This window comes from Hordeum vulgare, chromosome 2H (assembly GCF_904849725.1).
Source record: "Hordeum vulgare subsp. vulgare chromosome 2H, MorexV3_pseudomolecules_assembly, whole genome shotgun sequence".
Classification (NCBI taxonomy): Eukaryota; Viridiplantae; Streptophyta; class Magnoliopsida; order Poales; family Poaceae; genus Hordeum; species Hordeum vulgare.
The window spans coordinates 646,254,547-646,268,635 of NC_058519.1; the positions used below are offsets into that span (position 1 = coordinate 646,254,547).

At 44.1% G+C, this 14,089-nt stretch overlaps 1 protein-coding gene across 1 annotated transcript; it reads left to right on the forward strand.

The window, feature by feature from the left end:
• Positions 1-5,406: 5,406 nt before the first annotated feature.
• Positions 5,407-10,853, forward strand: LOC123428344 (HBS1-like protein). The gene is made up of 12 exons (XM_045112545.1): positions 5,407-5,548; positions 6,291-6,383; positions 6,501-6,678; positions 6,796-6,987; positions 7,648-7,725; positions 8,151-8,452; positions 8,573-8,683; positions 8,772-9,262; positions 9,353-9,521; positions 9,726-9,965; positions 10,091-10,225; positions 10,320-10,853. Exons 2-12 carry the CDS (start codon positions 6,381-6,383, stop codon positions 10,467-10,469), a joined length of 2,049 nt encoding a protein of 682 aa, XP_044968480.1. The 5' UTR covers positions 5,407-5,548; positions 6,291-6,380; the 3' UTR covers positions 10,470-10,853.
• The last annotated feature ends 3,236 nt before the right edge of the window (positions 10,854-14,089 follow it).

The window sequence follows — 14,089 nt, forward strand, 5'->3', positions numbered from 1 at the left end:
CGCCACGCGCGCCTGGATCGGCTGCTTCGGGTCTTTGTACCGGACATACGTCGCCCCGGCCACCGACGTGCCGGCCGCGGCAACCGCGAGGAGGAGGAGGACCGCCGCCGCCGCCGAGCAGCAGCCCGTCTGCACTGCCATTTCTTGTAAGTCGAGGGAAGAAGTGAGTGTGATGTATTCGGCTCACATCATGCGGCTTAAATACTGAGGAGAGGCAGGCCTAGGACTCAGCTGAGCTCCTACAACCTAGCTAGGCACCGCCGAGAGGATAGAGGAGCCGGTACAAATCCCGGAGAACCGGTCCTATGCATGACGTGTCCAACCGTGAACAGTTGAACAGAGAGGAGTGATCAGTTTTTTTTTTTTTTTTGAAAAATGTGTGATCAGTTTTGATGGACTGAGTCCAGTGTCAACCTCTCGCTCGGTCTTGCGGCGAACCGTACGCATCGATCGACCGATGATGTTGCAACTTTTTTTTTCAGCGAGAAAGCGCCTACGCCAATTTTCAGGTGCGGCTGGGCAAAACGCGCGCGCACCTCACGCTATACTATGGGCCGGCCTATTTGGGCTTTGACTCTTTGTTTCCGTAAGAGGGATCACTACAGCCGGTTTTCGTCGCTCAAAAAAAAAAACTACAGTCGACTTTCTATTGATATTTCACGGTTTTCTCTTCGTTTTGATTATATTTTAACTTTATTTTTCACCATTTTTTTTGTTTTTGTACTTGTTCTTTCCTATTTTCATTTTGTCAGTATTAAGACACATTTTTTCTTGCGTGTATGTAGGGATTTAGACAAAACAGTATGAACATTTTTCTTGACTCACGGTCTAGTTATTTTTATTTTTCTAAACACGATGAACATTTTTTAAAATGTTCACGCATTTGTTCAAATTATTAACTTAATTTTAGAAAATGTTGAAACACTTATAGAAAAAAGTTCTTGTAATTATATTAAATCATGCAAAATTTATTTTTTCTATGAGATGGGAAGTATTTAAAGTGTTCGTCTAGTTTTAAAAAAAATGTACACACATTGTTAAGAATAATGTTCATCTAATTTTCGTAAAATATACACACATACATAAAAAAGTTGTTCACAATTCTACAATTTTCAAGTTTTTATCTGAAAACATAGAAATCAACTGGTATTGTAGCAAATCGAGAAAACTGAAAAAATGATATACCGTTGGGTATTCGATGAAACAACACCATACCCCCAAACTAAGCTAGCAGCCCATTATACAGGTGCGCACGTAACTTACCTCGTCTATTTGCCGCAAACATTGCCAAATAGGAGGTACCCGTGACAACGTTATATCGCTCAACATTCCAGTGCGAGACATCACCATAGTGCCAGAGTCGACTCTTTTGTTGAGTCAAATGTACATTAGAGAAACTTTCCTCCGTATGAATATCAATTATTCCATTTCAATTTGTTCCGGAAACTTCCCAAGAAAAATCATTTTTTGGATCTAAATTTGACGGGTTAATGTGGCCTTGTCCGACGCTCTTCATATAGGAATCCATTTTATAGATGGCTTCGTGTTTCAAAAATATGTCCAAGATTGATCTTGTTTAAAAAATATTGAACACCATGTATACTAATATCCAAATGGATCATACATCACATATTTGGTTCAAAATATATATATATATATGATGCAAAAATTAAAATCATGAGTAAGTTGATCCCATTGAAAAATAGAAATGGATTAAAGTTATTGTCATAAAAATGGGTGTGTCTCGGCTAAAGAGTAAAAACAGAGAAACAAGTCAAATAATTATATATCCCCCACCCACACACACCTGGGCCCACAATATAAGACATTTTTGTAAGCTATGCTAGCTTGCAAAAAACATCTTATTTTGTGGGACCTAGGGAGTAACATAGTTTGCAAAAACATTATCTATTGTGAGACCGAGGGAGTAGGTTATAAAGATATGATAGTAGATGACTACTTCTGTTTGGCCTAGAGGACTATCGTGGAAACCAGAACCGCTAGAAAAGTGTTACCAGCAAACACTATGTAAACCTCCATTGAGATATTTGTTAGCTTCTAGGCTTTAAAGCTCTATGCCAAAATATTTAACAAATATTGAAGTGAACCCAGACAAACATATACATATTTTGAATGAGAGTGTGAGGTATGCCACATTTTTCGTAGATCTAAGTTCAATTGATATATGGTGGAATTTAAAAAAATGCATCAAAAACTAAAATAACACACACACATTTTGTTGCGAAGTACTATCTATTTTAAAGTATGTTTGAAATAACGAACTCTAGAAAAAAATCAATTATCATGTATCTTCATATTTCGGAACAACATCATGGGGATCTATTTTCAAGTGTAATATAAAACTATATCAGGTATGCTCGTAAATTTCCAAGCATGAAAAATAATTCCACACAAACTAGTGGAGGTACATGGATTGGTTGTTGTGGGTCCATGTATGTAACAACCCGGATTTCAGCTACGGTAACCTAGGTGATCAAGATACAGTGAACACAAGATTAAGTTAATCCTTTTTCTTGAACAGTGCAATGAGCATATTCGAATTATGTATGTTTTCGAATTTCTTTTAAATTCAAAATTCAATATATAGGTGGATTAAATATTTTAACAAAAAATAAATTAAAATCATGGTTGCTTTGCAAATATTCACCTAATAATTATCCTAGTAATTGTCAAATATGAAGGAACATTTTACAAGGCATTTAGATGCCCTAAAATATTAAATATAGAGGCAAAACAATATTTTAAATGTATTTTAATTTATTAAAAACACCCCAAACTTTTTCTGGTTGAGACAAAAATTGCAATGCTAATTATAGACCAAGTTGTATATTTTATAAAACACATTTTCTATGGGATTAATTTGAAAAATAGATAACAAATAAATAAACAGAAGTAGCTAAAAAGAATTAAAATAAAAAGGCCCATGTTTTCCGTCGGCATTGGCTTGTGCATTGGCCAAGATCCTTCTTCCTCTATTCACTGAAGCCCCCGCGAATGAAGGGCACGCGTCCATAGCGTCGATAGCATGTGTCCGCCATCAAGCAACGCCCCGGCGACCTAAAAGGATGTCCCCAAGCCCCTGACCCCTCTCACCCTCCCCCAAAACCCTAGTAGTGTTGTTCCCCTTCCTCACCCTCTCCTCGCCCGAGCGTCGTCGTCACCGTCGTCTACCACCATGATACATCTCCATCGTATCTATTTTTCCTAACGCTTTTCCTCTTGTTTTGGTCTTTAATTTGCGTGATTTGAGTGAAACTAACCCGGACTGGCGTTGCAACAGAACTACCATGGTGTCATTTTTGTGCAGGAAAAAAAGTAATCGAAATGGAACGAAACTTTTTGGAGATTTTTTACGGAATAAATGAAAATTACTGGAACCAAGACGCACCAGACGGGAGGCCCCACGTGCCCAATAGGCACCAGGACGCGCCAGCCCCCATGGTGCAGCCTGGGGTCTAGTGGGGCCCACGGGGATCCGCTGACCCTAATTCAACCGTTATAAAATCCTATTTTCGGAGAGAAAAATCAGAGAGGAAGTACTTCTTTCCCAACAATAGACAATGACTTCTCTATCCATCACTGGATTTTGGTCCACACACGATCCTTCAAGTATTTAAAAGCATCGTTCTTTGTTGAACCAATGTTAGAAGGCATGCCTAGATTCTTTTCATTCAAAGTCTCATTAGGAATGTTCGATATTCCCTTAATATCATTTCGACTCGATTCCGGGACTCCTTTGCTGAAGAAGATAGAAAATTTTGCATAGTTTATTCGCTGGCCAGAAGCATGACAATAAGTCTCCAATACTTGGTTTACCTGTGTAGCGCCCAAACTATTCGCCTTGAAGAACAACAGGTTGTCATCTGCAAATAATAAGTGGTTGACCGGTGGCGCAGAATCTGGCACCTGAAGCCCACTTAGGTTTGATGACTGTATTTTTGATTTTAGGAGGCACGAAAGGCCCTCTGCTGCTAACAAGAACAAGTATGGATACATTGGGTCGCCTTGTTCGATTCCATGAGATGGCTGGAATTCTTCAAGTTTCTTTCCATTGAACGTGACAGGAAAACTTACTGAACATACCATATTCATAACAATGTCCACCCAATTGATGGTGAACCCTAGTTTTAACATAATGGCCCTGAGGTAAGGCCACTCCACACTATCATACGCTTTCGTCATGTCCAATTTTAGAGCACCTGACTGGTGCTTCTTTGTGTTTCATGAAATAGAGGCATTCATGTTGGGGAACATAGTAGTAATTCAAAAAAAAGTCCTACGTCACACAAGGATATATCTAGGAGAAACCAGCAACGAGCAAGGGGGTAGAGCATCTTCATACCTTTGAACAACGCTAAACAGAAGCGTTACTGGAACATGGTTGATGGAGTCGTACTCGTAGCGATTCAGATAGCGGAAGATTTCGATCTAAGCATCGAACAACGGCGCCTCCGCATTTAACACACGTGCAGCCCGGCGACGTCTCCTACGCCTTGATCAAGCAAGGAGAGAGGAGAGATTGAGGAAGAGCTCCGACAGCACGACGACGTGATGACGAAGGAGCTGCGTGGTACTCCGACAGGGCTTCGCCAAACGCTACGAAGGACGGAGAGGAGGAGAGATAGGGCTGCGCCGAGGGAGAGGTGTAATTTTGTGTGCAGTCCTCCCAAATCCCTCTCTATATATAGGAGGGAGGGAGGGAGGGAGGGACGGCCACCCCTAGGGAAACCCTATGAGGTGCGGCGGCCAAGATGGGGAAGGGGTGGCGCCCTAAGTGGAGGAGGAGGCGGCGCCCTAGGATGGGCTCGTGCATGTGATACAATTCAATTAACCGATTAGCGGTCTTATTTCTGCATGTGATGGACTCGTGCGGCCTGGGATCAAATGTAGCGTTTCCAATTCATTTTTTAGTCGCCTGATTTCCTCTCGGACGCTGTCAAAGTGTTGTTTATCCCAATCAAACAAATGACCAGCAAGCCGCTGCAGTTTATCCCACTAACTTGTTTTTCTAGGGAAAGCGTCAAGCTTGGGCCCAGCGGGTGACATGAACATAGTTTAAAATTCATGAACTTTTTCCAAAATCAGTGAACTGTTTTTTTAAAATTGATGAACTTTTTTCAAAACCGATGGTTTTTTTCGAATCCTGTGAACTTTTTTGAAAATACATGAACATATTTCAAAAATTGGTGATTTTTTCATAATAATTGTACATTTTTTACAAATCTAAACTTTTTGAAAATCTATGAACTGTTTTGAAATTTTTAATGACCAACGCATTTTTAACCCATGAGGAGGAGCGGTGCAGGGACCGGTTTCCCTAACCGGCGCCTTCAGCGCCGAATAGGAGCACCCGAACCAAGGCTTCGTCTTCGGGATTCGAGGGAGCAAAAGAAGAAGAAGGAAAAAAACGATCCCTTCCTCTCTTGTCTTCCCCACTCTCCTCTGGCGCCCGAGCACCCAACCTCGGATTCGTGCCCGCGCGATTCGACGCGCTGCTGCCCCGGCGGACCCTGCTCGGCCGGAGTCGGTAAGCGCCCCGGCCGTCGCCGGTTCCTACCGTAGCCGTTTCTCTCCTTGGGCAACCGTGTCGTGCGCGGGACGCTGCGTGGGGGCTCCGGTTAGCGGGGTCTGCGGCGGAGATGCTCCGCCAATTCGGGGTCAGATGCGTGGTTTTGTAGTAGCTTTGAATGGAGCTCGCGGGGCAAGAGGGGGCTTAGCTGTGGGTTAGGTTTTGGCTTGGCGCTGGGCTCCAGGCACGGCGTTGGACGAGTTTTCCTGGAGCAGTTTGTGATGCTTGGAGCCTGTCTGGTCGTGGCCAGGCCAGTTTCGATGCTTGGTTTGTGTACTACCTATGCTCCATTTCGTCAATTTTGGTTGGCAGACCCGTATAATGATGGGCTCACTGTCCGACAGTGTTCATTCTTCAGTTATCCATGTTAGCAATCGTTCTGACCTCTGATGTACTGAGGTGTGTGTGACCCCTTCAGCCAATCTTTGTTGGGATGTTGGCCCGTGCTACTACCTTTGCATACTGCTTCATCAAAAGTCAGAAGCGTTTTAGCACCGTTTGTTTGCTTTCCTTGGAATCGATTCAGCCACCTAGCAAAATACTTCCTCTGTTCCTAAATACTTGTTGTTGGGGAGAACTAGTCCAATAAAAAGTATTGTGGTACAGAGGGAGTATTAGTTTACTGTTAATTTATATCGCAATGTGCTTCTGATTTTATAAGCTGTCGTTAGGCTTATGTTTCATGCTGTTTACTGACCAGGACGTGCCTCGCGTTGTTGTATAAACCCGCACTCTGATGGTACGTGTGGCCACCTTAGCGACAGTAGAATCGTCCTTCTGGAAATAAGAGATGGTAAGTTACCACATTGCCTGATTGGCTCTCTTTTTTTTTTAACAACAACGAAAAGTATGTTCATATAAACAGCTTGTCAGGGGATTGGTAGTTACTCACTACCTCCCTCCTCTTCAGTTTGTTCCTAAAACAGATAACAAATCTGACCTTGAGGGGCCACATAGAAATGCTGGGCCATGGCTGTGCTCCATTTGCTCTCAGCAAAATGATACGAGTTTTATATCCTGTGAGGTATGTGGCGTTCTTCGGGATCTGTCGCTGTATTTCAATAACGCCAATGAAGCTGAAGGTGGAGGTACATAACACAGTTCTCGTTGCATTCACTGGCTCATTTTGCTTTTGTTCCTGTGGTACAGTATAACTAATGCTGTTTAGCCTGTTAATTTAGTTGAGTTTCTCTCCTGAAATCTAGCTAAACGCAGAAACAAGCACTCTGGCGTATCTGTACTGGCAAGATCTCTTTTCACACCATCTGGTCCAAAATCAAAAGTTGTTGTCTTCTCTGATGGACTTCAGCGCAACGAAAATGCAACAGGACACATGCAAGCTTCCTTGGGTACCCTGCACAAGACATACATGGCACATAATCAGCGTCGTAGCATAGGTACATTACACCTCTACACGAAGCAAGTATTAACATTGCATGGCTTATTATCCATCTTCTTGTAGCTTTATGTTCTGTTTATTATGTATGGAAATCAATGTGTATTCATAACCAGACATGTCATTTAGCTTGTTTATTAAATCCTCAATGTAGGCGGTATTAGCATAGATGGTGACTTTTGCTTATCATTAATTCATTATAAGATATGGTGAAGCGAACTAACTGTCATGTGCTCTGGATTGTAGCTAGCAGCTCAAGCCAAACCTTCTTACCTCTTCTACAGAGTTGTAGCAAGAAACTGGGTGGTGGTTTATGGTTCTTTTGATAAATTTGCCAGAACTTCTTCAGAGGGTACACAGTAACTTAGATTGAAAATATGAGCTTTATGTCTAATACACAGCTTATGAAATATGCTTCCTCTAGCCCTTAAGAATAATTTCAATATCAATGTGAATGTTTAATTCCGTTGCTTGGAATTTGGGTAAACATTCATATAATGGACTAGCTGTTCTCTCATAGGAGGTCCATATCTTATAGTTTTATAACGTGTGTTAGGATATGGAGTACTTAATTATTATCCTGTTTGCTTGTTATCGTTCTGTCTCATGGATAAATTATGGAGACACCTGGAACATGACTGCATTATTTTGATGTTGACAGTGCCTTTCAAGTTTGATATACCATCTCCTGATGACATGGTCTCCACGGGCTTAAAATCGTCCAGACATTTGCAAAAAGGTAGTCTTCGTAGCATTTCTCTTATTCTCTTTGACTACTTAAAAGATGCATCTAAACATTTACTTCAAGAGAACTTCATGTTGTATTACCTTTTTGTTTGCAAGCTTGTGTGGAACTTTTGTAGTTGATAATGATTTGACTAATCTTACATCTTTAAGCATAACCAGTGAGTCTGGTTATCATGTAGAGAGCAACTATTTACCACTGTCACCAAAGAACCTTGGACTGGTCCGTAGACCTTGGCACAGATACTATTTGGTCCAATGTTGCTATCAATGTGCCAATCTACCGTTGCTAATCTGCTTTTAATATTCTAAATTGAAGTTAATTTTCACACTTCTAGTTTTGGGGTTATTTGTTACTATACTTGGTAGTGTTGCATATTGACTCATTCATACAAGTTGACACAGCTGTTCCATCTGTAGATATCACTGGAAAGAAGGTGATGGCTGATGATGATCTTGTAGCTGAGAAGGATACAAGTACAGACCCAAGTTCATCAGTGAAGCTGGATGAACTTGGTGGAAAGAGTAGCAGTGTTGCCGCCAATACTCAGTACGAAACTCTTATTTTGGACAATGAGCTACAACATTTGAGTTTAGAGAGGAAGCCAAAAAACAGTAAAGCCAAGATTAAGAAGCCAATTCCTGTTTCACAGTACAAGCCAGAACCATGGATGCTACAGGGCGAAGATCAAGAAATGCCTAGACAACTAAATCTTGCTATTGTAAGTGACCATCTATGCATTACAGATTTAAAGTTCCAGTGTTTTTTCCTACAAGGTATTTAGTTGGTCTTGTCCTGTGCTTAATCTTTTTAAACGCGTTAAATTGGAATTTATTACTAGGTTGGTCACGTCGATTCTGGCAAATCAACATTATGTGGTCGGTTGCTGCATGCTCTGGGGAGAATTACAAAAAAGCAAATGCATAAGAATGAGAAAGAAGCGAAAGAGAAGGTCAGTTTAACGAATATTTCCAGCCTGTGTTTTGTTATGCATCTTGACACATGTCTGCATTTATAAGTTTATAACCTTTCTTTTTCAGGGAAAAGGGTCATTTGCATATGCTTGGGCAATGGATGTGAGTGCTGACGAAAGGGCACGTGGCATTACGATGAATGTCGGTGTAGCATACTTTGACACCAAAAATTACCAAGTTGTTATGCTCGACTCCCCTGGTCACAAAGATTTCGTTCCTAACATGATATCTGGAGTGACGCAAGCTGATGCAGCAGTCCTAGTTGTTGATGCCTCTCTAGGATCATTCGAGTCAGGTATGGGCGTTAATGGGGTTGGTCAGACAAAGGAGCACTCACAGCTTATTCGAAGCTTTGGTGTTGAGAACTTGATAGTTGCTGTTAATAAGATGGATTCAGTGGAATATTCGGCGGAACGCTTCAGTTATGTGAAATCACAACTTGGCATTTTCCTCCGATCATGTGGATATAAAGAGTCAGCAATAACCTGGGTTCCTTTGAGTGCAATGGAAAATGAAAATCTGGTGACAGCAGCTTCAGATACTCGTCTCTCATCATGGTAATAAAATATTCTGCTTGGTAGACCTCATTACATTATCTCTATTTCGCCAGCTTATGGTCATCAGTATAATCAATATATGTTGGTCAGGTTTCATGGGACTTGCCTTCTGGAAGCAATTGACTCGTCAGCAGCACCTCATCGTGATGTTTCAAAGCCACTGCGGCTTCCAATTTGTGATGTTATCTCATCCCATGTGCTGGGGCAAGTGGCGGTTTGTGGTAAAGTAGTGTGTGGAGCAATCAGAAGTGATTCCAAGGTAAAACTCTGAGTTTATGTCCTTACAGTCATACTTGTTGGTTTTTGAAGTATGAATTCCATCGCTTTCGTTTCGAAGCAGAATACCTGCTAGACAATATCGATATGCGCTGTCCAACAAATCTACCCTGCTCAATAATTGCAGTTAGTTATCTTGCATTGTCTTCTGAAGCTGTTGTCTGATCTCAGAAAGTTCCTTCTGCAGGTCCTTGTGATGCCTTGTGGAGAGCTAGCTACAGTGAAAATCATCGAGCGGGACTCCTCTCGCCTCAGCTCGGCTAGAGCCGGCGACAACGTTGCGATTGGGCTGCAAGGGATCGACCCTATCCATGTGATGTCGGGTGGAGTCCTGTGCCATCCAGATTACCCCGTGTGTGTGGCGTCTTCCCTGGAGCTGAAGATCCTGGTGCTAGACATCACCGTACCCATACTGCCCGGCCTTCAGGTATGCAGCAAGCAACCGCTGACCTTGCATTGTGAGAGAACTTCACTCACACAGAGTTACTAATGTCATGCCGTCGCGCAACGCACTGACATACCGGTTGCTCCCACCCAAAACTCCTCCCCCAGTTTGAGCTCCACGTGCACCACGCGAAGGTGTCGGCGTCCCTGGTGAGGATCGTATCGCTGCTGGACCAGAAGACCGGCAAGGCCTCGGCGAGGAAGCCGCGGATGCTCACCGCGAGGCAGGCCGCCATCGTCGAGGTACGTATGTTGCGTTGCGTGTTTGCGCTTGTTGCAGCAGATGAGACTGAATGAGTGGCTAATGGTGGTCATCTGTGGTGTCGGTTTTGTTCAGGTGAAGCTGGAGAGGGAGGTGTGCGTGGAGGAGTTCGGAACACTCAAGGCCCTCGGCCGCGCGTTCCTGCGGTCGCATGGCAGCACCGTCGCGGTCGGCGTCGTGACCCGCGTCGTGCGGGCACAGGAGGAGCGAGCAGGGCAGGCTTAGCGTAGGTCCGTTCCGTAGGAGCAGGAGCAGCGTCGTACAGACAGATATACACACTCGTCCGTCATCAGGGACCTGTTTGGCGGACCAGTTTACTTGGCTGGAGGATCTGGTTTGGTCCAACTCGAAGCACCCACTCTCACTGTTGGCGCATTGCCGCTCCCGTGCCGTGCGCGCGGGCGCCGGTCGTTGTTTCTGCCGTGCGGTGCGGCCGGCGGAGGGGAGGGCGGTGGTTGGCGCGTCGAAACTGGCTGGGGAATCCGATGTGCATCACGTCCGCGTCTCATGTCCCTGTTGTAGCTGTAGCCACTGATGAGGTCGTCCTGTTGCTGCTGCCGCGTCCGCTTCCATCTCCTGTAGCCACTCATGAATCCCTCCTGTTGCTGCTGCTGGCCGTGGCTCACATGGGCTTTCACGACGACACAATCATGGGGTAATAACCGTCGACGGGCATGTGGCGCGGCCACCATTATGCAGCTCAGCTTAGCTGCCACATCCATATATCTATCTCTAATCTCTAATCTCTACACAAATTAACAAAAGGATCGACGAGAGCCAGAGCTCCAGGTAATTGAGCCGTACGGCCAATGATCGATGTACGTCTCCCCCTGCGTGCCCTTGGCCATTGCACTGCACTGAACCGAACCATTATTCTCATCAACGTTACCAATATCCTAATTTAATCCGTTTGAGCCGCGCTCACTGGCTGGTCGACGTGTCTGTCCACGCTGCGAGGCTCACCTTCCGGCCGTTGAGGTCGTCGCTGATTTGCTTGCCCATGTCAGCACGTCCACCCATCCAGCTGTCTCAACTGAAACTCTCGGTTTCGTAAATCATTTATCTCACTAGAGTGTAGTAAATGACAGGGACGTTCAGTTTGCCGGGCGGCCGTGCATGCTGCTACCATCTACTCCATCAATCTGTGGAGTGAGCTTACCTGCACACACACAAAAAACTATGGGGTGAGTGTAGCAGGAGGAGTGGGTGATGACAGGCTTGCGCTTGCGGCACGCATAATGAAGCCATCGATCGAACCAACTATCCATACATATTGTAAGTTTATAGCAGCCTCACCAGTTCAGGATTAGTTAACTCGGCTTCCGCACACAGTTTTTTTAACACTCCAAGGCATACAGCAGCAGAGGTCACTCACTAGTTTACTTCTACCGGTGATTTGTCACCGGAAAGGAGCTCGTGATTTACCCGTAACAAACAAAAGGAGCTCGTGATCTCACCGACCGAGCTAGGGTTATAAATGTATAGGTCTGTAGGAGGAGGAGGAGGAGGAGGGGAGATGGTTGCGTGCGTCCACGGTGCCAGAAAGAAATAGGAAACGTCGTCGGCTCCCAGCAGTTGGGGTTGGACCCTGGGATTTGGACCGTCCAACCGACCGTATATATATATGCAGTCGGTATCGGATGGGAATGGGATGGTCGACGGAGTAGTGGACCCATAATCGATCGATCTAAGACGGCCTACGCGTATGTGATCATCATGCCCTTGACGTCGACCTAGTCCTGATTAATAAATAAAACTGGCCGCCGGTGGAGCTTGGCCTCTGCCACGCCTCGGCAGCGGCTCTATCTCGTCACTGGTGCGGTTGTCTTCGTCTTTTAGTCCCGTGGTGTTCGACGGCTTTAGATCTTGCTGATTGCCGTTCGATGCTGTTTGGGCACGCTTGCGGCGATGATAGTGTGTGTGTTTTGGTCAGGGGTTCTTCCATTTTAATCTTTAGGCTTGTTTTCATTTACCTCTATTGCAAAGCGACATTGTATCTTGACAAGTTAGCTGTGTGCATCTTGTCATGCAGAGGTCATGCATTCTTTTGTTGCGGTTGTATCAGCCCGATGTAACCACAGGATCAAAGTGTTCTTTATGGAAAAATTATACTTCATCGACAATGTGGCAACGAATCATCAGTCTGATGACCTTCTTTTTTTTTTTGCGTTAAGGAAAGGCCTTCATGATTAGCTTTACTGAACTCAAATACTCCCCCGTTGAGCTAAAACTAACTAGGGGGTGAGTCCGACCACAAAGACAGAGGATCAACACACCATCGTTGAGCTAGCACACAAGCAACTATATTAAACTTTCTATTACAGTGTTTAAAAAGGAACCTTTCTGTAATCTTACTTTAACTCGCTGACATTCAAAGGGGTGTGTGATTTTGAACTGCATTGTTAAAATTTCCACATGCTTTTAACCGTGATGTTCAATCCTATGGAGTACATTATATTTCGGCCCCATTTGTTGTCACTCCGCTCCACGGCTCCACTCCGAGAGCGGACGGAGCGGTTGTTCAATTTTCTGAAGCGAGCAAACAGATGCTCTGTAGATCCTAGGAGCGGTGGATTATCGAACATATCTTTATTAGGAAGATAGACTATGCTAGTTAGGAGACGATCGATGAGAACGAAAGGCCACCGGACAATGTTATCGGATCCCGCCACCACTCTGCCAACTAAAGCACTTAATTAACCACTGATTAATCATAAACCCACGCAGCTGGCTCCCGGCCTGTTACTTATCAGCTGATACAACTGTATTATTCGGGGTGTTTATTGGTTCAATGTTGTACCCCAGCATTTGGTTCTCAGCATAACAAGACAGCAAAGTGCATTTGTTTGTTTCCTCAAAGAGTATGCTAAGCACTTCTGTTGCACGGAAGCATGAGTAATTGAAAAACAAGGGACTTGTTTTAATTAGGCTCCACCAATCAGGCAGACCAAATTCTTACCTTAAGGAACAAACCAGCCATACAATAATATTGGAAATAAATAGGGGGATGCATGTTGTTCATAGTTTTGCTTTTGTACACCCCTTCAAAGTTTGCACGAATCTTACAAGGTACTTAGAAATGCTCTCGTCATATTATCATGCTAACCAAATATATTAAATAGATTGATTTGGATACTAAATACTATATTATCATTTTTTATTGAAGGGGTGCCTAACTGGAATGCATCAAAATCCGGAAACTTTTCTAACAACAATTAAATGACACATCCTCTCCAACAACAACTGAGATATTTCCCCAGCAGAACAAATAAAGATACATACATTTTTTTTTTTTTGAGTAAGAGCATCTTCAACGCAAACCCTTAGTACACATGCATATGTGCAAACTAAGTTGTCCGGACATACCCCATCTGTCCATGGACACACCCGGTTAGGGGGAGGGGGAGGGGGGGGGGGGGCTTTGCCGGTGTCCGGAATGCCGCCACGTAGGAATCCGACATCTCTGGCCCACTCAAATCCCCCTTCTAAGACACTTTTTCTTCCACTCTATCGATGCTTCCCTCTTGCTCTGCATTTACACCCTCCTCGTATGTCGTTGTCGCTGATCTCTCCGACTTTCGCCAAGGCAATTGTGGACGTCTGTAATATTCGCTCATGCGTTTGCCCCCTTGGACTATTTCGTCTTTCACCTAAGATCTGTTCGCACACAGGTTCCCTTCTGCCCTTGGTGACACCGTCCATGGCTGACCCCATGCCCGACATATGTTTCGATCAAATGTTATTGAGCTTTTTTTACCCGCTGGTTGTTTTCTAGAGTAAAGCACGACGACAAGGTATTCTGTGATGGAGGATGAGTTGATGTATGATGCGTGAAAGGTTGTATT

What these genes read in the sequence shown, in the direction of transcription:
- LOC123428344 (XM_045112545.1), top strand. An exon ending in TAATCAGCGTCGTAGCATAG is followed by an intron (nt 6,988 to 7,647) that starts GTACATTACACC and finishes TGATGTTGACAG; the next exon opens with TGCCTTTCAAGTTTGATATA. An exon ending in AGAAAGAAGCGAAAGAGAAG is followed by an intron (nt 8,684 to 8,771) that starts GTCAGTTTAACG and finishes TTTCTTTTTCAG; the next exon opens with GGAAAAGGGTCATTTGCATA.